The 27,701-nt window shown below is 38.9% G+C and overlaps 1 protein-coding gene across 2 annotated transcripts in view; it reads right to left on the bottom strand.

The window, feature by feature from the left end:
- Window positions 1-27,701, bottom strand: part of LOC143150743 (fibroblast growth factor receptor homolog 1) — a 102,815-nt gene that overhangs the window by 21,570 nt on the left and 53,544 nt on the right. For both annotated transcript variants that reach the window (XM_076319205.1, XM_076319206.1), the window contains exon 2: window positions 14,617-14,759. In XM_076319205.1, coding sequence (XP_076175320.1) covers window positions 14,617-14,701 — 85 coding nt within the window. In that variant the 5' untranslated portion in view covers window positions 14,702-14,759. The remainder of the gene's footprint in view (window positions 1-14,616; window positions 14,760-27,701) is intronic.

Here is a 27,701-nt window from a genome sequence, read left to right as displayed (position 1 = left end):
TTTTTGCAACGTTGACACTTCCTCGATGTAATGAGAACCGATGGCCAGCAATCGTCCACGGCCCGCGTCGAACGACGAATCCATTTTCGTCGACGCGCCGTGACGAACGAGTCGGTTTAATCCGGTCGCCTAGCAGGGTCTAGCCAAGCTGGCGGTTGATCTCGAACACAACCGAAATGCGCACATGCGGACGCGGGAACGCGTAATCTCTGTTTACCAGAAAACGCATCTATTTTTGAAACGAGTTCGCTCCTTTCCTTTATCATTTTCCTCTACTCTTTCCGCGCGATTGGACACGGAAGTCAACTAATGGATTAGATTGGATTCCTTCGATTCGTGTTTCCTTTATCGCGATACGTTTCGTTCCAAGTCTAATGGAACGGAACAGTGGAGCTCGTACGAACTTCACGATTTATTCACCGGCGGAGTTTTCACTTCGTGGGCGCCATTTTTAGCGCGAGCTCGCGGGAAACTCTGACACCGTTCTTCTGCGCTCGAGAATTATTGAACGAAAAATTTGTAACGAAATTTGTTTTGCCTTGAAATTTAGGTAGAAATGTATCTCGAGGAGTGTAGTCGATTCGATACGATTGAGCGATTATTGAAAGATGAAAGTACAGAAAGGTGTTCGTATCTACTGTTCGTCTAAGGGAAGAATGCAAAGAGTTTACATCCTCACAGTCGACCAATTTTGTAAAGTGTGATCTCGCGTAATTTTAGAATTTTAGGAGTTGCAAAATAATCAGGAACATTCTCTCGAAAAAATCGTACAAGTATTGAAAGATGTGTCGATGTGAGATCTACGTAGTAGATGTTCTGTATGAAAATTTCTGCCCTCTCGAGTTTTCATTTAAATATTATTTCGCTTGAAAAACTCAGATCGTAAGTTTCATCGAATAAGTACCGGATAACGAGTTGTGTTCCTTGAAATTGTTACACGGATAAAAATTTGTTCCTCTGCTGCTAGTGGCTTTCAGAAACATCGAAACGTCGAAACATCCAACCAGCTTAAACAGCCCTCCAAAAATATTCCCAAATTCTGTGAGCAACTCTTTCATCTCGTGCAAATATCAACAAGCTTGAGGAACGAATTGCTTCCTTGTTTAGCTTCGATTCCTTCCCTCTCTGTTGCTTTCATTCCTTTTCTTTTCATCAGAGATATCAATTGTTCGCGTAAATAGTTTCCTCCGATGATGATTTTCTCGCACACTTGGGAACCGTACGTTTCCGGAATCGATGAACGCGACGGGGAGGGGGGAGACAGAAAAAAAATAAACTCACGGGTAGACGGAGTCTGTTCTCGGTTCGTTAGGCTATTCATGATGGAACCAGATTGCGTCGAAGTCGGTTGACTCTGGAAATAGCCAGCAGTCGAGATTATAACGAGCCTATCGCAAAGGTACTTAGGGGACAGCCCAGTGATTTATGTCCCTTTAATTGCGTATCCCTTTAGCACCTAGCCAGAAGCTAGTCCCCTTATCTTCGGTTGCTGATTCTTCAACTCGTTGCACCTAACCCAACCGGAGCTAATCGCTTGCATGCGTTACGCCGAGATCGTGTATGCGCGTTCATTGTTAAGGGAAACATTCCTGAATTTTCTCGCAGGATACTCGCACCTTGTATTTTCACTTGTTCGAACTTTCTAGATTTTGTAACATTCGTTATGGATATTTTTTCGAATTAAAAATTATTTCTCACTTGAATTGAAAAAATATCAGAATTAAAAATTATTTCTCACTTGAATTGAAAAAAATATCAGAATTAAAAATTATTTCTCACTTGAATTGAAAAAATATCAAAAAGTTATTTTTTAACATTTTTGTCACACTGGAACGAATGTTATGTATTTAAAAGATTCCGATGTGTGAAATTTCGTTTAATATCGTGTGCATTTGATTCCAGTTTTCAATACACTTACGGTAATTAAACGATGACGATCAGATATTTTTTGTCAAGTTCTGTGTGTTTTTTGAAATTTGCAATAATATTAAATATTTTTCGACAGAATTGTGATAATTTATTTTTATCATTTTTTAAAATTGGAAACCATTTTAATGCTGAAGACTGGCTACGCGAGAGACGAATGTTCTCCACGAATCTATATCGGTTGAAACCGCACGAGAGAAAAATATTCTCCCGCAAAGTGTATCGATTCGATTGAAGAGAAAAATGTTCTGCTCAAAGTACACCGATCCAGCGTAATGAGGCTACGATTGGAGACTTTAATCGAGTAGGGTATTCCTGGTCTTGGTATTTATCGGCAGGTAACGAGGCTAGGATTTTTACGAACGATAAACATTCTCGGGCATGCGAGGGAGTTCTTCGAATGAAACACTCGCGAGAGATTTACCAGAAACGTGTCTTGCCAAATTGTATTTTTTTTTTTCGCACGACAGATAGTAGGTCGCGACCCAAAATTAAATTCCACGAGGCAGAATTGTAATACGTAAAAGTCTCTGGAAGGGGGGACAAGAAATATATGCTTCGATCTGGAAAATAAATTAGGTCGTAGCTTGTCATGGAGAATGCACGTATTCTTTCTTACGAATTACAATGTTTTCTACTTGAAAATTTTTATCGATTCAGACACGAGTACAGAGGGAGGAAACGACGATCGAAATTTCAAAAAGTGTTCTAATTATTATTAATAGTAACGATAAAATACTTGCAACGATCGTGCCGATCTACTTAATTTATTTTTAAACCATTTCTATCCCCTGCCACGTGTTCCAGTTTCAGAAATTACTAAGAAGCGTATCAAAAGAATACGAGTGTTATTATTATCGTATAATATTTTCAAGCCAATGAAATTTCACTTATCATTCATATTCCAAATATTTGTCAACCTCCGGAATGAAATTTCCTCGTAATAGTAGACGCAGTTTACCTCCACGTTTAAAGCAAAGAAAGTATTGTAATATGATCTAATGCCGCTATTATCTCTAGATAGACGTCATCGCTTGTTACACAAGTCGCGCATTAAAGTCTCCGATAGTGCACACATTCTCCAGACATTATTCTTTCCTTGGCGACTAATTAATCGTCGTTATCGGCTCGTGGCCAGCACAGTACCGAGATTAATTCGTCCCGATTAGTTCTATTTTTCAACTCGACCTCAGAGACAAAGACAGAATTCGATGGCCCCGCGAGGTTTCGAATTACTCCGATCCTACGCGGTTAGATCGTACTTTCGATTCCTAATCCGACGAACCGATCCATGGATCCCTCTCGTGTCTAGCCGATGTACCGGATCGAATACACGGTATTAAGTCCACAAAACGGAAACTCGATACCACGAACCCTTTTTTCCATGGCTGTGTTTCTCCCCTCGCGGAACAAGGGGATCGAGTCGTCGTTTATCATCGCTCTGACGAAATAATTTCCAACGTTTCGACACGGTACGTTCGAGTTCCAGCTGGATTGAACTACTCGGGGCATCAGGTGGATTACAAAGCCCGTATTAACTCTGTAAAGCGGAAACTCGATACCAGAACGGTCCGCTTGGTTTTGTCTTTCCCCGGGAATCAAGATCAGTAGCTTATCCGCTTAACGAAATAATTTCTTACGCTTCGATTCACCGTACTTGGTTCCAGTCTCAACCACCGGGTTAATTATAAACCGTTTATTAATTTTCAAACGTGGGAAACCCGATACATTCGCGTCTCATCGTTGGTTTCTCTTACGGACCCGAGTGGCTTCTCTTTTTTGGACGAATTCATTCTTCACGCTTCGATGAACCATACTTGCTTCCAGTTTCAACCGACAGGTTAACGTTAATCCCTTTATTCGTTACAAGAAGTGAGAAACTCTTGTTGTTTCGTCTTTTTCGAGTAAGAACAGTGACTTATCTTTATGACGAAACAAGTGGCTACATTTCAACACAATTCGTGATATATTACTTTCCAATACAGGTGGATTAAGAACGATTCGATGCAAGTGGATAAAAAAAAAGAAACAAAAATTCTACGTTACAATCGCCTTGTGGCTTCGTTTTTCTTCGCGATTAAGATGCTTATCTCGGCGATGAAATTATCGTCTACGCTTTGACACGTTAAATGATGTATCGTGAGCAACTGGGGTGGATTAAGAGCGATTACGAATCGTTCTTGTTTCAGTAATACTGGAAATTGATCGTTACGTGAGTCACGCGTCAACGAATTTAATACATAGTAGATGATCGATAATGTCGCATAAGACCCAGACATTTTGAGATTGTTGCTTCAATTGAAAACAACACGAGCTACACCGGTTCGCTTCGAAACGAAAATGATTATCGAAATCCTAAAATTGATCAGCTCTAAGAAGCAAGTCACATAGTATCAAACTGCTTATACAAAGTGTCTGTTTTATCTCGACACAATGGAGTATCTCACGAGCAATCAATAGTACTAAAAAAAAGAAAACGTTGTTCGATAGGTAGGGAGATGGAAAAATGATTAATACCACATAATAGCCTTCTCTGTTACGAGCAATATTTTTGACAACATATTTTTGATAGCTTCGGCTCTTTGTGAGATATTCCACAGTGTAGAGATAAAACAGACACCACGTCTGAGCACTCTGATTCTGTACAGCTTAGTTTTAAAGTTGGTCAATTTTGAAGGTACAAAAAATATGTTCCTAAAAGAATTACGTGTCATGGAAGGGGAAATTACGCGATTTAAATAATTTTTTCATCCTCCTTCGTATTGAACATTCGTAAGAACAATTTTTGTTACGTCATTAGGTGCTCACGAGATATTCCACCGTGTCGAGACGCCTTCTATAAGTACCCTGATCCTACGACTTGCTTCTCAGAGTTGATCCAATTTTAGGATTTCACTTATCCTCGTTTCGAATCGGTGTAGCTCGTGTCGACGTCAGTCAGAATTAAACATTCGTAGGAACATTCTTTTTATGCCAACGGTTGCTCACGAGATATTCCATCGTGTCAAAACACCCTCTATAACACACCCTAATCCCATGACTTGTTTCTCAGAGTCGATCCAATTTTAGGATTTCGCTTATCCTCCCTTCGAACCGGTACAACTCGCCCTAAACACACGGGTTCTGTCTCACATTCTTCGTGAACTCTTTTTTCACACCCTCTATGGACGATCCGTGACACCATCTGTGAACGAGGTGAAACAGGGTCACCTGGACGCGAGACGAAAGAAACCAGGCCATCGGAGCGCGCAACAGGTGCCCCCGTTATAATTTAACCCTTTGATCGTGTTCTGTCCCTCTATTCACCCTTTTTCATCTTGGCGAACAATTTCCCAGGAAGACTGGACGAATCTATTAGTAGCCAAGAGATAGAGACACGCTTCGTGTGTCCCGTTCCGAGACGGTTCTAATTAAGATTCCGGCCGTGGTCTCGGTAGGGTTCGTCGTTTGATATAAAACAACTGCACGAGCGAGGGGGAAGGGGTTCCAGGGGGAGAGAAAAAGAAGAAGGGTATACCAGGGGACTGACAGATAGAAACGTTCGGCGGTTTTGACGGCGGGAGATTCAACTCCGCTGGTCAGGTACAAAACGACCCACACGCTCCGCCTGCATAATTATACCTTAAAAAGGATGATCCCTTTCGAGAGATTAAGGGACAGTGCTTAAGACCGGCTGCTATCTTAATGAGCGTATGGAGCTCCGGTTCGCTTGGCTGCCTCCGTCGATGCCAGACAATCGTAATTAAGCTTCAGCAGCAGCTTTGGCCGAGGTCAAGTATGCGTGTTCCTCAAAGCGGCGCTTCTGCTCGTTCCTAGAAGCTAGCGACGGTACAGTGATGGCGACGAGCTGGCTCTCTGACGGGTCTATCTTTCCGGATTAGGTTACGAGAGCACTCGACACTCGAAGTATTGAAGAACGAAAAGGACTAGGTCTCGAATGCCTTGCGAATATCTCGGAACAGTGCTCTTTTAGGAAATTAGTTTGCAAAGATAGCCGACGTGTGTATATTTTGAAGTACAATTTTCAATTACGGTTAAGAAAGGTACCAAGTGTCGAAGATTGGGGATTGTTTTGAATCTTGTGACGGCTGGGACATCTAGCGGCGGAATGGTAAAGGCGAGGGGGGTTTCCCCGATGGGTCCATTCTTTTGGATTAGGTTATGAGAGCACTGGACACTCGAAGTACGCATTGAAAAACGAAAAGGACTAGGTCTCGAATGCCTTGCGAATATCTCGGAACAGTGCTCTTTTAGGAAATTAGTTTGCAAAGATAGCCGACGTGTATATTTTGAAATACAATTTTGAATTACGGTTAAGAAAGGTACCAAGTGTCGAAGATTGGGGATTGTTTTGAATCTTGTGACGGCTGGGACATCTAGCGGCGGAATGGTAAAGGCGAGGGGGGTTTCCCCGATGGGTCCATTCTTTTGGATTAGGTTATGAGAGCACTGGACACTCGAAGTACGCATTGAAGAACGAAAAGGACTAGGTCTCGAATGCCTTGCGAATATCTCGGAACAGTGCTCTTTTAGGAAATTAGGAAAGATAGCCGACGTGTGTATATTTTGAAGTACAATTTTGAATTACGGTTAAGAAAGGTACCAAGTGTCGAAGATTGGGGATAGTTTTGAATCTTGTGACGGCTGGGACATCTAGCGGCGGAATGGTAAAGGCGAGGGGGGTTTCCCCGATGGGTCCATTCTTTTGGATTAGGTTATGAGGACATTGGACACTTCAAAGGTGCATTAAAAAAATGAAAAGATGAGGCTTAGATGGATGGATAGTTTAGAGGATTGCGAATACTTTAAGAACAGAATTCTTGCAGGGAATTGGTCTCTAAGATATTGGACATGTGTATATTTTGAAGTACAACAGAGCTTTTATATTCTAATGGTCGTACAACTGTCAGAAAGACACAGGATCCGTAAATATTTAAACACGTTGGCAATTCTCTTCGTCTCTGTTTCGATAAATAAAGTTTAATTTCAGAAGAGTGTTTCATTGTCTCAATACCTATAATATTTCCCTATTCATTAGGATACGAAAGTCTCTACCGTGTGACTAAAGGACTAGCAAGCAGGAAGTGTTTTTCTAGAGAGAATGACCAACAATATTTTAGGGGTTTAGCTCGAGTTTGATCGTTTGAATAATTTGAACAATTGCACAAATTTTAGTTCTCGAAACAGGATAAAATGACGGTCAAGTGCATCGGTGCACCGATGCATCGATACTGTGTTACGAGTTATCGACAATTCGAGATCGTTGCATCGCGACGATCACATCGATATCGTCAGTCGTGAAGTGTTCTGAAACTATAGCTTCTTCGTCTGTAAAAATAATTTCTAAGCCCATCGAATACCGAATTAGCTTCGTGCGTATACATAACCTCTAAAATCCACCGCTCTACTAACCCAAATAGTTATCTAAGGATCGTCCAAGATTGAAACAGTCGAGATACAATCGAGCGGTGTTCGAAATTCGAAATATCCGAGTCTCGTCGTGGCTAAAATTATACGCGCGAAAACGAAGAAAGAAAAAAGAAAAAAAAAAAATGAAAAAATAATACGAAAAGAGAGCCGAGAGGAGAGACGGAGAAGACGCCACGAAAACGGGACAACCGTTTGGCGAATTTACTTTCCGACAAATAAATTTATTGGTAACAGGCCGAAATGCCAGCGTTGCGACGATATGTGTGTATTATTATGATTGAGTTCAATTGTCCAATTGCCCGGTCATTGAATGCCATATGTACAGCCGGGCTCGCCCGTTATTAGCAAACCGTCGATGATATTCTCAACCTCGGCGACCGCATTTCCACGCTCGGGGCCGTGTGTCGGCGATTACACGCTGAAATGAGAGCCTCTGCCAATCTTTTGTCTATTAAATGTATTCAACAGGGTAATAGCGGCTGATATTACCAATTGGACAATGAAAGAGATGGCAGCGGAGCGCGATTTGCCCCCGGGGGATTCACCAGCGCACGAAGATTTCGTCAGGAGGCGGTGATCTTGCGATCGAAAATTACGATTCATCGGTCTCGATTCTTCTCGATTCTAGGATGTTGTGCTCGGTCGGGAAACAATTCTATATTACTTGTATTTTCTTTTAACAATCGATTCTATAATATTTAATTTTCTCTTTTTCTCGACGATCGTTCGTCTTCTTATTTTTCTTCAATTCTTATCGTCAGTGTTTATAGATTCGTTTATTGCGATCGAAAATTACGATTCATCGGTCTCGATTCTTCTCGATTCTAGGATGTTGTGCTCGGTCGAGAAACAATTCTATATTACTTGTATTTTCTTTTAACAATCGATTCTATAATATTCAATTTTCTCTTTTTCTCGACGATCGTTCGCCTTTTTATTTTTCTTCAATTCTTATCGTCAGTGTTTATAGATTCGTATTTTCTGCAATGTTTACGTAACGAGTTGTACTCGAGAGATTAGCAAACAGTCAAGTCGAGAAAGACTTTACGTTAATCGGTTTTCAGATATTTTTCCGTGCGTTTAGAATTACCAAGCAACAGTTGTATAAACGTGAAAGATGTTATAATATATTTGCATAAAAAACGATAATAAATATACTTCTGCTTGTAAAGAGTACGAACGATACATTTGTAATAATCATTGCATCAGTGAAAATAAAGTTTTGTGTAGAAATCGTGCAGAAAATTAATAAACATTACTCATTCTTTCAATACGCTGATTCTTCTCTTCTCTATAATAAACCAATTTTTTGATGGTAATATATAAATTTTTGATAACAAACCTATATCTTTTCTCCATAATAAACTTGTTCATGAAACAAGAGGAAAAAAATACACTTTAAAATTTGTTTGTGCGTGATTTTGGCATGGGTCAGAAATGATCCAGCCTCAGCCATCACGAAATCCTTTCTTTGAGCGTTAAAAAAAAGACAAGTAATATAGAAAATCTTTCAGAATTTTTCAAACGCTACACTATCACATTATTTCCCTTTACACGAGTGAAAATCGACTAAAAATCGTTGAAATTCTCCCATCGTTAAAAATTAATTCGAATAGCACTTATTGCTTCCACTGTGACTCAATTTTTGATTCAACCAGGAAAACTTACCTATCTTTGCGCGTTGCTCGATATCTCTGTCTGGATGAACATTTTGTCCATCTATGGAGTTAAATACTGCGAAGGATTTGTACGACGAACGTGGAATAGACGAATGAAACACGTAGACTCCGTGATTTATGCCATTTAGGGATTATAAAACGCTTGAAAGTCTCAGGTAGTTTATACGGTCCCCCGTTGCGCACAATGGCCGGTCTGTGCTGTTTGTACACTTTACCTACAACAGACGCACGTGTGCAATTGCCGGAAATTCCAGGCATCCAGCAAAATACCGTTTAGAGAAAGCGTTTAATACGAGGCAGGAATCTGTTCGCCAGATGTTGGGCCCAGCGTTTTCCATAGGTCGCCTCGTGAAATTCGACTTTGACCGTCTTCCTGGAAACCCGTGTTTCCATTGTGCGTGGAAACCTTAATGGAATGGTAATGGCGGCAGTTAACGTAACGCGTCTATCGCCATTCAGTTGACCCTTCAATGGTGAAGTTTCCGTTACCATCGATTTCACTGGAAATTCCTGTCCTCTTTCGTGGTAATTTAAATAAATTCTATAGAAGCAACAATCAATACTTTCTGGTTTCCTTTGATCACTTTGCACGGTGTGAATCTTCACGCGTGAGGATTCGGTGGGTATCGAGCGAACGAAGTGAAAATTTGAACACGATTTATTCCTTTTGGAAAGGATAAATAATTCTAGGAACGAATAAAGTAACACGAAGAAAGCGAGGAAAGTAAATTGATACACAAAGATTGTATTATTAATAGATAATCGATTTACGGAATATATTTCTTATCGATACGAGGAAAGTTTGTCATAAATTTTTCATTTCGTACAAGATATGACGAACGATATTGCGTATGATTTTGTATAATTTTGAAGACGTTTGTATAAATTTAGGCGATACTGACAATCGATAAAAGATAACGCACGACGACGAGAAATGAATCGCAATTTACAAGTAAACAATTTTGTTTGCAACCAACGAAATGTTATTTTAATCTAGAATAACAAATTCGCGTGAAATGATGTCACGATTTTGGTATGTTAATGGATTAAGTACGGTTATTGCAAGTCATTTCGTGATTTCATATCAATCAAGATATCGAGTTTCAAGTTTCGAAACAAAATTCTGGAAATTTGATCGAAGACCGTTAATTAATCCATCGATTGAGTCAACTTTCAGTATTTTTCTCGCTTTACTCGAGCTTTCAGATTTTGAAAAATTATGCGTTAATTCTCTTGTATGATTCACTTGTATTCGAATATGTACAAAAATAATTAAGATTCTCACTGATTCGCGAGATCCATCGATCTTGCGACTATACCGACCGTGTATATCATTTAGGAACTTATAAATATTTATTCGCAATTTTAGTAATTATTACCGTGTTGCAATATTTAAAAAGATTAAAAAAAAAATACACGTATGCACCAGTTCTTGGACTCCACTTTTACACTCGAAGGTCGTCAAATTTTCCAAAAAGTTCCCCATAAAAAAAGTCCAATTTCTATTTATCCAAATAAACGTATACACTAGTCGTTGGACTTCATTTTTGCACTGGAAGGTCATCAAATTTTCCAAAAAGTTCCCCATAAAAAAAGTCCAATTTCTATTTATCCAAATAAACGTATACACTAGTCGTTGGACTTCATTTTTGCACTGGAAGGTCATCAAATTTTCCAAAAAGTTCCCCATAAAAAAAGTCCAATTTTTATTTATCCAAATAAACGTATACACATTACTCGTTGGACTCCACTTTTACACTCGAAGGTCATCAAATTTTCCAAAAAGTTCCCCATAATAAAAGTCCAATTTTTATTTATCCAAATAAACGTATACACATTACTCGTTGGACTCCACTTTTACACTCGAAGGTCATCAAATTTTCCAAAAAGTTCCCCATAAAAAAAGTCCAATTTTTATTTATCCAAATCAACGTATACACTAGTCGTTGGACTTCATTTTTGCACTCGAAGGTCATCGAATTTTCCAAAAAGATCCCCCCTCAAAAAAAAAAAAAAAAAATTCAATTTTTCTCCCAACCTTGTATCTCGTAAATGGAATTCTCATCGGGCCTCCCCAAAAGGTCACTCTTTTATTTCTGTCTGGCTTCTATCCTTCAGCTTTGTACGCGTTTTAAAAATACTCGATTCGCTCACCAATCGTCTGTCTAGCGATTAAAGGCGCGTCAGACGTTTTCAGGCATCGAGAAATCTTTTCAGCCACCCATTCTCGTCGATCCACCCACTCCGCGTGCAATTGTTCTCGATTGTACAACAGGTCGTACAGAGTCGAACAGTAATCCTGTGGTTGTTTTCCAAACTGATTAACAAAAATAAACACGGTGTAAACAATTGTCAACCGATTGAATCGTCATGGAGATCGATCAGTGATCGCAAGTCTCGTGGCTGTATTCGTTGTGATTATTTGTGTTATTCATTGATCATAATTATTGCTCGATGATCGTAATTATTAATCGTGTCCTTGATCGAATTTGTTTGTTCTTCGATAAACGAATACAGAAGTAACAAAGAAATAATGAGAGATAATCGTTAATTCCTTACCGATACACGAGGGCGAATAAAAATTGCAAAAATTAATGGAATACGATTGAAATGATGAAAATTAATTAAAATTAAAAAGAAACGTAAACGATTACCAGAACTGGGTTGGTCGAGAGGGGAAGAAAATTTGAAGATGAAAAATTGATAAAATTATAAAAAATAACTAGAAATATGATTCGAGGAGGGAGGTATCGTTTCGTTGCTCGATAGACGGCGCCTAATTGAATTGGTAACGTCGATCTTGGCTCGAGCGGGAAGCTACGTGACTGGAAAAAAGCCAAGATTCGAAGGTGAGGAAATAAAGGGGTGGGGGGCTGTTATGGGTGTCCAATCGTTGGCATTTTAAGGCGTAGATTTCTCAAAATTCCGCCACGTAGCAGGCAGAAATACTTATTTGAAACGAGTTCTCGTTGTCTTTCACCGCGTTCCAACGATCGGAAAGTTTGGCAACGTGGAAATACGACCACGAGGCAAAAAGTGTCGAAAGAAATGCTCGGGGATAATTGTCGACCTCTGCAGTTTCGTTCTTCTTTGTGTCTTTAAACTCTGTCGTTTCTTTACGAAGCGTTACTTCGAGTCTATAATAAGACGATTAGTTTCATTCTCGCAACAACGAGTACTTCGCTATTCAAGGGCTCTTGCGTTCAGGTGTGTCTACAAACGTCTTTTTTTTTTTATTAACGTCTGTATGGAAAGAAATAATATTTATTACATTATTCCGATAGCTCGTGACGTTACTCTGCAGTAATATCAATTTGAAGTAACCGCCAAAAGAAAGTATACTTATTAAGTATACATATAAGTACATTATAAATCAATGTACATTACTAAGTATGTTATTAAGTACATTATAAATTAATGTACACAACGTATCTAAATAAATAAAAAAAATAATAAAATAGTATTCAACGGAATTGAACACAGAAATTCTTTTCGAATATCGAGCGTTGTGTAGGTGGAAAATAAATTGCAAAGGTTAATATTTATGTCAGAGCTTGTTGATAAACGATCCTTGGCGAGCACACCGGGAAATGTTCAATTTTCAAGAAATTCTTTCTTCTATCGTCATACCGCGAAAGAAGTTTCTCTTTTTCGCAAGATCTATCGTCTGAAAAAGTAACGAGTGAAATTAAAAATACCCCAACGGACAGAAGCTGTACGATAGGCTTCCTTACGATCGAGTCTCGTCGTTGTTTATTACCACCGAATCTTCATAAGCTTTTCCTGCCGCACCTCCCCCTCCCAGCTCCGACGATATTTTTCTCCACGTTCCATCCATTCCGCGCTCGTAATTTTCGCTTTCGCGCGATCGCTCTCCTTTTTGCCTACGAAAATATCGCGCACGGCTTTCCTTTACAAATCTATGCTCTGCTCCGAAGCACGTGTTGAATGCACCCCCTCTACCCCTCCACGCCCCTCCCCCAACCAAATCTCCCGGCCCAACAGGATGTTTGGCGCTTCTCACTCACTGTTCACCTCACTTTCTGTACACTTCTTGTTTCTTGCACATTTTCTACCGTTGATCTTCTTTTTACGCCCTTTGTCTCCGGTTTTCTAGTTCTTTATCATTTATCCCACTTTTTACCCATATTTCGCATATACAGAATTTATTAAACGTACGAATTAAATTCCCAACCTTTCTAAAATAAATTCAATGGGGGAGAAAGGTCTAGCTTAAATTAGTACCGCGAGTAAATTAATTTTAGGATTGAGACTTTATTTGTGAACCTAATTTATAAACATTCTCAGTCCCTAAATCAATATATATATATTTATCAATATCAATATATGTATATATATATATATACGTTAAAATAATAAATTGATTTAAGGATTGAGAATGTTTATACATTACCTTCACAAATAAAGTCTCAATCCCTAAATTAATTCACTCGCGGTACTTATTTAAACTAGACCTTTTTTATATATTATTTTCTATTTTCTGCATCTAATCTTTATTTTGCACTACTATCGCACCCCTTTATATTTCTGTTCAATGTTATTTTCTCCTTTTCCGTATTCCATATACACGTTATCTTTTTCTTCGTATTATATTTCTGTTCTTTTGTTTTCTCGTTTTTTTTTTTTTTTTAAATTTCGTACACACGTTGTATTTCTGATCGCAGTGCATTCTGCGTATTTTTGGCTAAACGCTCTCGGAGGTTCTTATTCCGAAGCGTGTAATAAACGAAACTTTTCTCTCTCTCTCGCACACACGCATACATACACGTACATACTTTCTCAGTTACTTTGCTTCCCCGAACTTCACACACAATTTCCACGAGAGCAGAAAAGTTTAGCACCGGACGAACGGACGAGGAAGAACTGCCGAGAGCGGTAGACTCTCTGCTAATTTCTTTTTCGCGAGAGAAATCGCGACGATGATCGCTGTTCCGACGATTCTAATTCCGCGGCCATTTCCCTTCCAGCTCCTCTCGTTCGAGAAATTCTTCTAGTGGAATATTTACTTGGAACGAAATTACGCTCAACCGATTATGCGTCATTGTCCCATTTATAGAACACTCGAACCAATCTTTTTAGCAATACTTAAATTTAAACACTACAATGTGCTTGCACAATGAACACCGGTTAAAAAAAATCACGTAACGGTTCAGAAACTTATTACGGAAATTATCGAACCTCTTCGAGAATACTGCCACGTATTTTTTAACGACCGTTCAATATGTCACTCAACTGAGTTACAAGTCGTTGCAAAACCAGTGTATCCTACATTTTATATTCATTTCTTTATTTTCCACCTCTGCCTTGTTTTATTACGGTGCAGTAAAAACGTTGAGTAAATAAAAAATGATTAATTACTCGGTAAAAATGCAAAAGTTGAAATTATTCGTGAAACGAATGCTGTGGGAAATTCTTCATTGGAAAGCGAGAATTCCTTCCCGACGGTAATCTATAAAAATCCGCTCGTGCCAAGTCACACAATCGAAGCGTTTACGAGACCAGTGTACATAGATACCACGAGCACGGTGTGTTGCACGAAGAAACGATTATGATTTCTCACCCAGTCGAACCAGTTGCCCTTGGGTAGCTCGATCGATCTCCAGGATCAGGAGTATCCCGACGATGAGACATTTTGCGATCGCCATCCCAAACTTCTTCGACGACAGGTCCCGTGGTAGCTAGTGGCGCGGCATGAGTGACATTCTGAAACAGAGGCCAGAATGGTTTGTTTATTCTCGGCTGGTGAACGACCGGCAGGATAATCCGACGCGGGAAAAAGGAGTGTCCGAATGCACTGGACGAAAACGAATCTCTCCGTCTTTGCGACTATACTTCGAATAACGATGTTCGATCGATCGAAACGAGGCAATTGAAACGAACTCTCCAAATACTGGTCACAATTTTGGATAGAATACTACTTAAAGTTGACGATGATTTTTTTTTAAATTTAGTCCTCCTTACGTTATTTTACAATTTTTTCATTTTTAATTGTGTAGGGTAATTTTCTCCCGTCCCTTTTTATAAAAACAGCAATAATCTACTTACATCGAAAAATCATTAGTTTGTAAGATATTTGAATCGAAATGTTGCAAACTAGTGTTAACACACCTATCTGTAGCTTCCCAAGTACTTGTCACAATTTTGGATAGAATACTACTTAAAATTGACGATGATTTTTTTTTAAATTTAGTCCTCCTTACGTTATTTTGCAATTTTTTCATTTTTAATTGTGTAGGGTAATTTTCTCTCATCCCTTTTTATAAAAACAGCAATAATCTACTTACATCGAAAAATCATTAGTTTGTAAGATATTTTAATCGAAATGTTGCAAACTAGTGTTAACACACCTATCTGTAGCTTCCCAAGTACTTGTCACAATTTTTGATAGAATACTACTTAAAGTTGACGATGATTTTTTTTTAAATTTAGTCCTCCTTACGTTATTTTGCAATTTTTTCATTTTAATTGTGTAGGGTAATTTTCTCCCGTCCCTTTTTATAAAAACAGCAATAATCTACTTACATCGAAAAATCATTAGTTTGTAAGATATTTGAATCGAAATGTTGCAAAGTAGTGTCAGCACACCTATCTGTATCTCTATTTGTCTAATCAATGGTGGTAAATTTTTTTAGAAAATAATAAAGGACGATCGAAACAAGTCAGTATTTTTTGTAGAAAATGACGAGCTGCGTTTACTAGCGCATTAAAAATCTTCTTTGTATGACCTCTAAGTACGGAAAAACTAATTACGTCCCCCTCGAGATCATGTCTTACACAGCAGGTAGTAATTTTGAATTTGTAGATTAAAATCGGACACTCTGCGTGTATAACAATTCCCGTGAAATTTATTTCAAAGTGGTGTGTATTTGCAAACCGTTAACCGCGCCTAATAAAGACTTTTAACGATGGTAAAAATAATAATTACACTTTACATAGAGAAAAGGACGAAATTGCTATCATTAACATTCACTCGATCACAATTATCAGCCAACCGAAACTTCGGTGTGCGTCTGCGTAACGTTCTGCCGTAATCTGAATGCTTGGGAAGGGGGATCCTGACAAGGAGGGGCTCAAAGAGTAGACCGAGGTGGGGAGGGAGGGAGGTTATGGTGTACCGTGATCTATGGGGGTCGAGTGCATCGCGAGGATGCACCGGACGTGTTCTGGTGCACGAATTCAGGTCTGCTTCGGGACCAAGTGCCAGCCATGTGTTTTCTAGGGCGGCCCGGGACACGGTCTATTATTCTTTATGGGGGGACACCACCACCGCGCAACCCGGATAGTACTCCATAAAATATTCCGCGTCGACCGTGGGCCGAAAGCCTCGTTTTCGATCCGATTTATGACAATTCGACGCAACGCGACAGGCGAAAAAGAAACGCCGCGCGGGCGCGCGCGATTCTGATGTTACTTTATGGTACCCCCTTGTAAACCGGTCCCCGTGGTTACTTTTAAACGCCTCTATTTATAAAGATCCTGGCTCGGTCGCTGGGGTTTCGTCGATCGGCCCCGACATACATATTTCGCGACATTGAAATTGAACGCGGCGCTTCTATTTCTCGCCGAAATATTTTTTTTCCCGCCTTTTAAAATTCACTCGGAAAAATGGATCGTAAGTAATTTGGAAAGTTATTTATTAGGAAGTTAGATCTAGAGGTGTTTTACGTCTTTAAAAGTACACTTTTCTCGGGTTTATTTCGTTTCGAAATTAATTTTAGAAAGAGAATAATAATTGAATTAGATGACGTGTCATTTGTCAGGTTAGGTCTAGGAATTTGATGTCCTCGTAATTACTTTCTCTTATATGTACGCGTTAATCTTGAAATTTGTTCCTTAAAGATAATTATAAGTAAATTAGACGATAAGTCATTTGTTAGGTTAGAATTACATAATCTGTGTCTCGGGTACCCCTATTTAAAACCTATTCCAGAAGATGAATTGTATGTAAATTAGACAAGTCATTTGTTAGGTTAGGTCTGGGTATTCTTCGCAATTATCTTCTCTTATATCTGCACAGTAATTTGAAAATTAATTACAGAAAGATAATTATAAATAAATTAGACGATGAGCTATTTGTTGGATCAGGTCCAGGTATCTCGTACTTTCAAAATTATGATTTTTCTATATCTGGATTCAAAATTTATCCCACAAAGAGGATTACGAGTAAATTAGATACGTTGTTTGTTAGGTTAGGTCTAGGTATTCCGCGTCTTCGCAATTATCTTCTCTTATATCTGCACAGTAATTTGAAAATTAATTACAGAAAGATAATTATAAATAAATTAGACGATGAGCTATTTGTTGGATCAGGTCCAGGTATCTCGCACATTCAAAATTATGATTTTTCTATATTTGGATTCAAAATTTATCCCACAAAGAGGATTACGAGTACATTAGACACGTTGTTTGTTAGGTTAGGTCTAGGTATTCCGCGTCTTCGCAATTATCTTCTCTTATATCTGCACAGTAATTTGAAAATTAATTATAGAAAAATAATTATAAATAAATTAGACGAAGAGCTATTTGGGCGAGTTGCATCGGGTCCAGGTATCTCGTACTTTAAAATTTATGATTTTTCTATATCTGGATTCAAAATTTATCCCACAAAGAGGATTACGAGTACATTGGACACGTTGTTTGTTAGGTTAGGTCCAAGTATCCCGGTGTCGTTCGTTTCTAGTTTCGGGCCCGGGCTAATTGAAAATTATTACAGAAGTCAAATTCGCCCCGGAGCTATGAAAATCACGCCTGGTGTAATAATATCATCCTTGAAACGCCTCCATAAAGATCGCATTAACGACGCCGGAAACGCATAAAACTACCATTTCCAAGCGTCGCGCACCGAAAAGAGATCTACTCGCGGTTCAGAAGATCCGTTACACCGTCGCGGCCTAAAGGCGTTTTCAATGGGCGTGTAAATTTCTGTCGTGCAAATTGTGCACGTTGAACAGTGTAAAAAAATTAATACCGAGCTCAGAACTTTCATAGTATAACCGTGACACGTATATCAGCGTTATATGTCCTATTGTTTCACCAATGTCCTCCCCGAGCCTCGTGCTTCGTAATTGTGATATATGAAAATCACCGTTCCGGCTGCGCCAGTTCGCGCAGAACGAATTTAATTGTTCGATGCGAGCACCCTGATCGATCTCGAATTACACGATCGTGTTCAACGGTGAGAAAGTAATTTTTTCAACCGGTGATTCGAGACTTTTCGTTTTTTTTTAACACCCATCGTGACTCGTTAACACGACGAAACGAACAACGGTGTAAAAGAAGACAAAGTGAACAATGCACGACACGGATTGTATGGTCCATAAAATTACAATAATTTACGGAACAGGAATTTATGAACATTACGTGACTCACCGTGGCCCGAAGCGTTGAAAACTTATGTTCAACTTATTTTAACGTTCTCGGGTCTTGAACGGTTTTGATTTCGTTTTGAAAAATAAGACTTGAAGTTGTTTCAACGACGAGGAAAAAAAAAAAATAATAAAATTGTACCATGCTGAAGAAATATTCACGTGAGTAAACGAGCGCGCGACACGTGGCGCCGCGTCGCGTCGCGACGAATACGTTACCCTAATCGAGGTTAGGTTCGATAACTTTGAGTTCGTTCGAACTTTGGCCTTTGCGGTGCACTAATCACAGCTTTCCCTTCGCCGTACCTATTAGAAACTCCTTCTTTTTCTTATTTTTTTCCTATCTCTCTTACTTTCATATTAATTACTGTTTGTGTAATATATTAGTACCAAATATTTACAATACCAGTACAGTTCAACACTAGAAACATAATTGACAAATATAAAATTTAGCAGTAAGTGCTAAATGAAACGTTACAAGCTGCTTTTCCAAATTCTAGCGAAGATATCAATTTCATTTTTTCAATGGTTAAACAGTACAGGAGGAACTAATCGTTTAGTGACAAATTTTTTTGAGATGACTGCCACGGGGTCCCCCAACTTCTTAAATGAGAAGTATTAGTTTTTTGTTACCGAGATATCTTTCATCAAACTGAATAACATTTTGAACCATTTTTCTTTTTTTTTCTTAGTACAGTAGTATGAATAAATCGAGTTATTTAATACATCGCATAATCCTTTGTAATACGTATTTGTATTTTAAGATGAACGTTTGAGTGACAGGTTATTATAGTTCGTAAATGTAACAAAGTCACGTTATTACGATTATAAAAATTCGAAAGGTCACAATGGCCAGCAGCACAACCGCGATGGGTATTAAAATTCTATTTGAGCCTGATGGCCCGGAGCGACTCGCCCCGCGATAATAGCATCACGGATATAGAATATTTCGGCTACCTACTTATGTGTCCACGCTTTATCGAGCGTTAAACTTTCGATGCCGTAGACCTGTCTGTAAATAAGATAATGTATTCGATCCTGTCGAGCTAGCAGCGAACGCACTCCGTTCTCCTATCTGATAAGATTAAAGACCTATTCACGATTCGTAACGCTGATCTAAAGTGTACGGGAACGATCTACGCCTCGCCCTTTCACCTGTTTGATTGGAGAATCATTGCCGAGTGTCTTTATCGTAATTCACCCGATCGATCAACCGACTCGTCGGTGTATATTTATCTCATGGCTTTTGAATGTTTAACGAGCGCTAATTTTAGCTTCGTGCTTTAAATCGCCACCCACGTGTACTTACACTCGGAAAATTAATACTGCAACCGTATCTGTTCGAATTACACGCGGTGCGGTGTTTCACCCGACCGACAATACCGGATTGCGATATCGGGAAATGTTGAGAAATTTTTTTCTCGATCGAGCGGTATTTCATCCGACAATAAAAAATATCACGGTACTCTCTGAATATTTCTCTTTAAGATTTGTATTTTTTAAAATCGAAACTACGTCGGGGAATGTGAATAAAAAATAATTAATCGACATTTTTTCCCCTTCGTTTTCCAGGATGAGAAATTTTTTTTTTTACAATCAAGCGACATTTTATCTGATAAAAAATATCACGGTACTCCCTGAACATTTCTCTTTGAAATTTGTATTTTTTCAAGTCGATGCAATGTTGAAAAATGTGAATAAAAAATAATTAATCGACATTTTTTTCCCCTTTGTTTTTCAGGTTAAGAAATTTTTTTTTACAATCAAGCGACATTTTACCTGATAATAAAAAATATCAGAGTACTCCCTGAACATTTCTCTTTGAAATTTGTATTTTTTCAAGTCGATGCAATGTTGAGAAATGTGAATGAAAAATAATTAAGTAAATACCGTGAACGCTTGGGCATAGTAAACCAAAACATGTTTCTTCTTCTTTTCCAACTTGTTTCGATTTTCAAAGAAGTAGAACATAGCGTGCAGAAGAAATTTTTCAACAATCACAGTTCACGAAATTTTCATTTTTACGTAGATATGTATTATACTTGACAAGGTGCGCGTGTTGTGTAACACAAAAGGGTGAAGCATCGATATTTAAAATATTCAAACACCTGTGTGGTTTTCGGGAAGAAGGTGGCTTAGCTTTGAATGTCAGTCAGCGCCTTTTTTCATGGCTTGTTGTTGCTCGATTACACGTCCTTTCAATTTGTCCGCGCCCCGGCGGCTATCGAATCGACGCGTGATAAATTCCCGTCGTCATTAATTGTTGCACAAGGGTGGAATACATTCACCGGGACCAGGACGGTGGCTTTGATGCCACTGCATGCGTAAATCAGGCGATTTCCTTCGACAAATCTCGAGAAGAGGACCTGCCCAACCCCGAAATTTATGCTAAGCGAAGCCCTCGGGTGGTCCCGCTTAAGATCGAGCTGCCACTAAATTTGAATTCCTTAAGGGATGACCGGTGACTTTCGTCCTGTCATATTATACCATCCACTTGTATGATATTTTCGGCACGAGAAAACCCCTGTATTCTTTCTTTAACATTAGAAGGGTTAGAAGGCACGACGTTACTTTCTGCCCCAATGTTATAGAGGTTATTTTAGAGGTTATTTCGCCATCGAGGCTAAACCCTTTGCGCTTAAGAGGCAATTCTCAAGAGTTTCATTTATTATAACTCTTCTAGAGATCAAAATACTGTACGTTGGTAAAATTGTAGAATCTATGGAATATTTAAACAAGAAAGTGATACTCTGAAACATTTTTAGTTTTGATATCGTTAATATTAAATATCGATAAATATTTCGTCGTAGTGTTTTGGGTAGTACAAAAGGTTTATTAAGCTACACACAAAGAAAAGATTATACGTCACAATTTATTTCTCGAGATATCTTCCGAAACACTATTTTCAAAAACCGACAAATTATTCGTTTAAAACTCTATAAACTTTCTCAAATGTGTAGACTTTAACACAATATTTTAGAAACACGTTCTCGAATCTTTCTTCTTCGAGAAAATTCGGAAAATTGATTCTTCAAAGGGTCGAAAAATGTACGAAAGAAATCTATATTGCGATAGTGAAAAATTTTCACTAGAGTAACTTACACATATTCTTTCCACGGAGTATCAGGGATGAAAATTTCGTGTTTCATAAAGCAATCTGGTGACTAGATTTTCGCTGTTGTGCAAAGACACCGTGAAATAAAAATCCCTTCGTCCTGGATCCTCTTCCCTGGCACCCTCGATGCCCGGAGAAACTTTTTGCCCGAAAAAATCGCGTTTGAAAAGCAAGGGAAGAAACCAGAGAATCTTATACACGTGTCTTTCATGGCGAGTTTTCTTCAGGGGTTACCTGCCCCCGAAGAAAATTTCTCACCCCGAAAATTCGTGAGAGAATTTCCCAACCACTGGTGAGAATACAGGGGACGATATTAATCGTCGTCTCGTGGATTCACCATTTTTTTTCTCATTCCCTCGACTCGGTGTATTTTCTTAGGACACAGGGGGTGAGAGAGTGGGGGAAGGGGGTGGGGGTGAGTACCTTCGGGAGTCGTTAGGAAGCTTCAAAGAAAACAATCTACCAGGCGAGACGGTGGATGTGGGATTTTCGAAAACGATCGTTAAGACGGCGACGAAAAAATAAATCTCACCCCCCGTAGAACTCGCAAGGGGGTTTCGGGATTCGTGAAGCGCCGCTAGAAGCTTCTCGTCGATCGGGGTTGCGATGAATATTCTAATAAGTAGGTGGAACTTCTGGCGACTCGAGGAACTTTACGATGACCGAGCTTGGCGTTTAATTAACCAAGATCGTTGGTCGTTGAAATGGCAAGAGAAACGTCCTCACCACTCGCCATTAATATCTTGTTTGTTTCCCCGATACTAAATCTAACTTTGATCTTTGATTATACGTGCAACGGGATCGATACTATAGTGAAAAATGTAGAGTTATTTATATCGGTATTGTTTGTATTTTACGAAGAATTTTACCTTTCTGTTTAAGAAATGCAATATTAATCGTCTCGTCTAAATGGGTGAAATTATTGAATTGATCTCGACGAAGATCTTCGTGCCAGAGATCGCGCTGTCGGAACCGATGGGGGGGTTGTTTTTCATTTTTAACATTCGTCGATAAATTATTTAAACATCGTTAACGTTGCGATGTTTTCGTATCCAGCCGAGTGGAAATTCGTCCATCGAAATCCAACGAATCGTTTCACGGAATCGAGCAGCGAGAAATGATATACGATCGATCGGCACGCCTCTGGTCTATAAAAAATTTATGACGTCTTCGAGGCGCATTATTCCGTTGTTCCATCTTGCGCAGCACGTGCGTGAAACAGCTCTTCAGGGCCGTATTTCAATTTGGCACGTCCGTAACCGTTCTCTGTCCTCGGTGAGTGCGTTTTCGGGCCTGGCCGATGGTTAGAGCACGGCTGGAGATGAATTTTTTCGTGACGGAGGCGTGGTTCGGGGAAACAACGAATGGTAGTTGGAGAAAATGGCCGTGGAACGACTTCCTCGACTCAACGACGCATGGTTTATATTGAAAATTTTCACTCGAGTGACAGAGAAATTCTTCACCGAGTTCAGAACCGAAGTTTAGAAAAGATCTTGCCAGATCTGTGGCTCGTGTAGGTTTTACACCCAGAGCTGGTGTTATGTGAACAACTGGACCAATGGGATTCAGTAGTGCACACGAAACGATGAACTGTACCCAATAGAAAGAGAATTCTATCCTGAAGACTTTCTGAGAACTCAATCGAAGAAACAGGACGAATTTTATTGGGAAGAAGTGATTTATTTCTCGAGATATCTTCCGAAACACTATTTTCAAAAAAACCGACTAATTATTCGTTTAAAACTCTATAAACTTTCTCAAATGTGTAGACTTTAACATAATATTTTAGAAACACGTTCTCGAATCTTTCTTCTTCGAGAAAATTCGGAAAATTGATTCTTCAAAGCGTCGAAAAATGTAGGAAAGAAATCTATATTGTTATAGTGAACAATTTTCACCAGAGTAACTAACTTACACATATTGATCCGACACTTTTAATAATGGTCAACTATTATTCAAGAAGTTTGTCATATACAGCTGAAATTATACCTCAGATACCTCAGAATATCTATCAATAGATTAAATAGAGAAAGAGATACACAAATTGGTGAGATATAATAAAAATAGAATTAATTCTTCTGACTGATTATTTAACCCTCTTCACTCGAGATCGCCATTCAATTCGATGTACTTTCTCCAATCTGGCTTGGGATTGAAATTAAACTTTACATATTACAGTATTATACGATGGAGCATGTCCACGTGAAATATCGAAGTAAAACATATTCCTTTTTAGATTAATTACACGATTTAAAGGATTTTATGGAGGTGCCAGTTTCTGGTAGCAGAAAAGCTTCGAGTGCAAAGGGTTGGAAAAGAGTGAATGGATAGATGAGGACAGACGTTACAGAGTAACGAAATGTTTCGAAAAGAGTATGAAACGCCAAGTACGGATACTCTTAGTCAAGAGCTGGATTTTCTTTCTTTTATGACATACCGAACAACTTGAACGAATAGACGAATACAAAAACTTGTGCAACCATTGGCCAAACCATGTTGGTAATTTTCTGTTAATAGGCTGATATCGATAACAAACTCGTTGCTCCAATAACGTGGTCAGCGAACCAATAGCGACACTTACAGGAACGAATGAACACCAAAGCCAACTCTTATGTTTCTGCTCGACACATAATCTCACGGAGCCAGTAGTGAGGCAAAGGCAGGCACCGACTTCAGTCTACATAATAGGGTCATTTATATTTTCCATCCACTGCATACGTTCGTCCAGATTGTTCAGCATGTTGCAAACAGAAGATCATTTAGATTATCGGAACTGAGAATCACGTTTCACTACGAAAGAGTTCATTCTCGGGCTCGTGTTTGGTATACCATCGCTACCAGGAATGACCGTGGTCATCTATTGCAAATCACAACTACAGATTACAACTCTAATATTGATTCGTGTTTACAGCCAGTCGTGAGTCTACACGCGAAACTTAAAATAGTAATTTCCTCTAAAATTTTCCAAAGAGAATCTCTCTTAAAAAAAAAAAGAAAGAGAGTTGTTCTATACGAAATAAGTGGTAATTGTATCAATATAAAGAGATATTTCTATTAATACCTTCTCCTATTAATAAACATATCTCTTTCCATTAATATCAAAAAGAGAGAAGATCGATAATAGAAAAATATTTCTATTAATACAATGCAAAATTTCCTTTGTCTCCCCTCCAAGTGCCTCCATTTTGGAAAACACTGTTATACAAATTACATATTGTGGATAGTAAAAGAATATTGGATAATCCTACGTGTAATTCACATTACCTTATTCGCGTAACCGATAATTATATCCCCAGTGCAGCATACTTGCATAAAAGTCTTTTACTCAAAGATTCTATCCAACTCGTTGATTATCAGGGTAAATCACGTCAAAGAATTCGTGTAATGTCTTCAAAAATACCTCAATTAAGTTCCAAAGTTTCGGTTTGATACGTGGCGTGGTTTCCAGAAAAAAAGTATCAGGTATTTCTCGAAACAAGAGGAAACTACCTTATATCGCTCGAGAATTAATTTTAAGGCAGTCCGATTAATAAGTATCGCCAGAGAGAAAGAGAGAAAGAGAGAAAATGTCGGCGAAACCTTCAAATTATTACCTCACCGTTAAATTCCCCGACCTACGTCACGATAATTACCGGGTGGTCGAAGATGCTTGGAACAGGTTCGAAGCAGTTTCATTCAATTTGTCCAGCCTTGGTATACGCCTTGTCCTAACCGTTCCGCTGCGTAGATGCTCTGAGATATCGAAAGTGTTTCCGGGTTGAGAGGATCTTTCTTGAAGAGATGGCCGCCGCGCAGCCACGTCCGCGCCGTAAATCAGAGACTTTACCCCGTGAAATCGCCGAGAAAGCCAATTTTACGATCAGGACGCTTGAAATTGTGGATTCTATCGGATCCCCATTGGTGTTCTCCCTTTTCCATCTCGCCTGTCGATTTTCTCAACTCGTCGGTACTGTCCTATCGTGGTCGTTTACACGAAAAGGGCATTAGCTTCATTGTTCCATTAATTGGAGACGCTGGAGATAAGACTGCTAATTGCGGTGAAACGTTTGTTTTGGGAGCGTGTTCATGTCTCGTGAATCGAACCTAAGCGGCGACACTTCTTCGAGCCGGAGTGGTCAGGTCTAGGGTACATTTTGTAGGGTACAAAATATCGACTTTTGTTTGTAATTTTTATTCGATTGTTTAAATAACACGACAAACTATCACGCGATAGATTTAGTTTCGAGAGGTGACTTTTGTCTGAAAACTTTTTCTCTATCTAGAATTTCCAAATTGGAACAAGAAAATTAAAAATAGTCGAATATTTGGAGGTAGCTTCATCTACACGTTAGGGTGAATTTAGGCAGAAAAAATATTGTGTAATTCATATATATATATATGCTCTGCATACCCCCAATGTTTCTGAATTTGTTGAATCTTCGAGTTGGGAATCATCCCTTGTTAGTATCAACCGACGATTTTTGAACCGGATTTCGTTTCTATTTTTATTCAACATGATAACGTACAAATCTTTCGATAACCCTGATTATCGTCAAATCTCTTGAATTCATCTTGCACTTTCGTTACAATAATAAAATAAAAGAAAACCACCGCTGAGATTACAGTCATTTCGTTAGTACTTGATTTCCATATTACTGAAGCGAAACAGGGCTAGAAATTGCTAGTTATATGCGTCGAAATTGGCTATACCTCCACACCAGTATTATTTCTCCCCATGGTTCTTTGGGAACTATGTATCGTCGTCGAATTAAAATTCTAGCACCACCTCGGCCCTGTTCTACTTCACCAAACGCTCGTGTAAAGTGAAAACGGTGTCCATATAAAGCTACATTGTTATCGATGAATCTCGAAAAGAACGTGTCGAGAAATTCAGACTACGCTTCAAATTCAATCGTCGGATTATTCGTTTCAATTGATCGTGACACAATTCAAAAGATTTTTCTACGATCACCTAGGTCTTTGTGTACTTCAAAAAATGTTTCTACGATCCAATCAGCCTTCTGGAATACCATATTTCGATTTTTGACATTTTACTCCAATATTCCCAAAATAAGAATATTACAATCGCAATCGTAATATTTTTCATTCGATACATACAAATACAAGCTATGATTTAAAATTGCTCGAGATCGTTTGGTCCAGAATTACGAGTCGACTTGTACACGCTGAATTGGTTAATTAGAAATTTATTAAATATTTATTAGAAATTTATTATAAATGTATTAATTAGAAATTGATTAATCAGTCGATAAAGGAAAAGTTTTCGTGTCCAGAAAACCGGGTCGAAAATGAATTTCCAGGACAAAAGACCATTGACGAAATTTATGAACTAATTCGGGGTTGGAGATTTTGTTTGATTCATCGGTATGGGGGCCCGATCGAAGTAATTTCGTTTTCATCTTGTGGTTGAAGAAACTCATCCACCCAGAGCGTCGGCGAGCGATCAAAGGGGCACAGAGACGAGAGAAAGAAATGGAGGGGATGGCCCGAGAAGCTTTTCTGGAAGACCCCCGGTCCATAAATTGTATACCATAAACTGTAAAACGGGGTGAGCCTCGAACCGGAAGCACGTGCTCGCGTCACCATTTCACGCCAACGCGTGCGCGCGCGTGAATCTTTTCTACCGACGATTCCGCGGGCACGTTCAACGTAGGTGTATTTTCTCTGACACCTTTTGTAAGTACTTGCACGCGCAGCTCACTTTTGAACACCTTTAGAGAGCTGCTTATCAGACCTGACATCCGTAACCGTGAAGTTGTTTCCTTCGAGGCGGAAAAAAATATGCGAACATCTCGATATGGCTTCTGTATATCTCGTAAGACTGTGCGCTAATTGTACTTTGTATCACTCAATGGGAAAATTGCTTCTTGCATAGCGAGGCTTGCAAGTTTGTGTATACCGTAACGCAGTATGGAAAACTAGGGTAAATTAATCATGGCGTATATTTTCCAAAGAATACACTTTTCTCAAGCCAATTTTTCATCGATGAGAAAAAGCGAATTTCACAAGTGCATTGAATTGTATTTACTGCTTGATTAAAAAAATTCGTGCAGCTTTTGGAGTTAAAATTAAAAGGAAAGAACAAAATTGGAATCGTGTGACTTCTCGACCATATATCTCTTTTTATACTTTTGTATTATAAATGTATAAATGTTAGTTAAATTG

The sequence above is a fragment of the Ptiloglossa arizonensis genome, chromosome 8 (assembly GCF_051014685.1).
Source record: "Ptiloglossa arizonensis isolate GNS036 chromosome 8, iyPtiAriz1_principal, whole genome shotgun sequence".
In the NCBI taxonomy this organism is placed as follows: Eukaryota; Metazoa; Arthropoda; class Insecta; order Hymenoptera; family Colletidae; genus Ptiloglossa; species Ptiloglossa arizonensis.
This window is presented reverse-complemented; position numbering and strand designations above follow the sequence as displayed.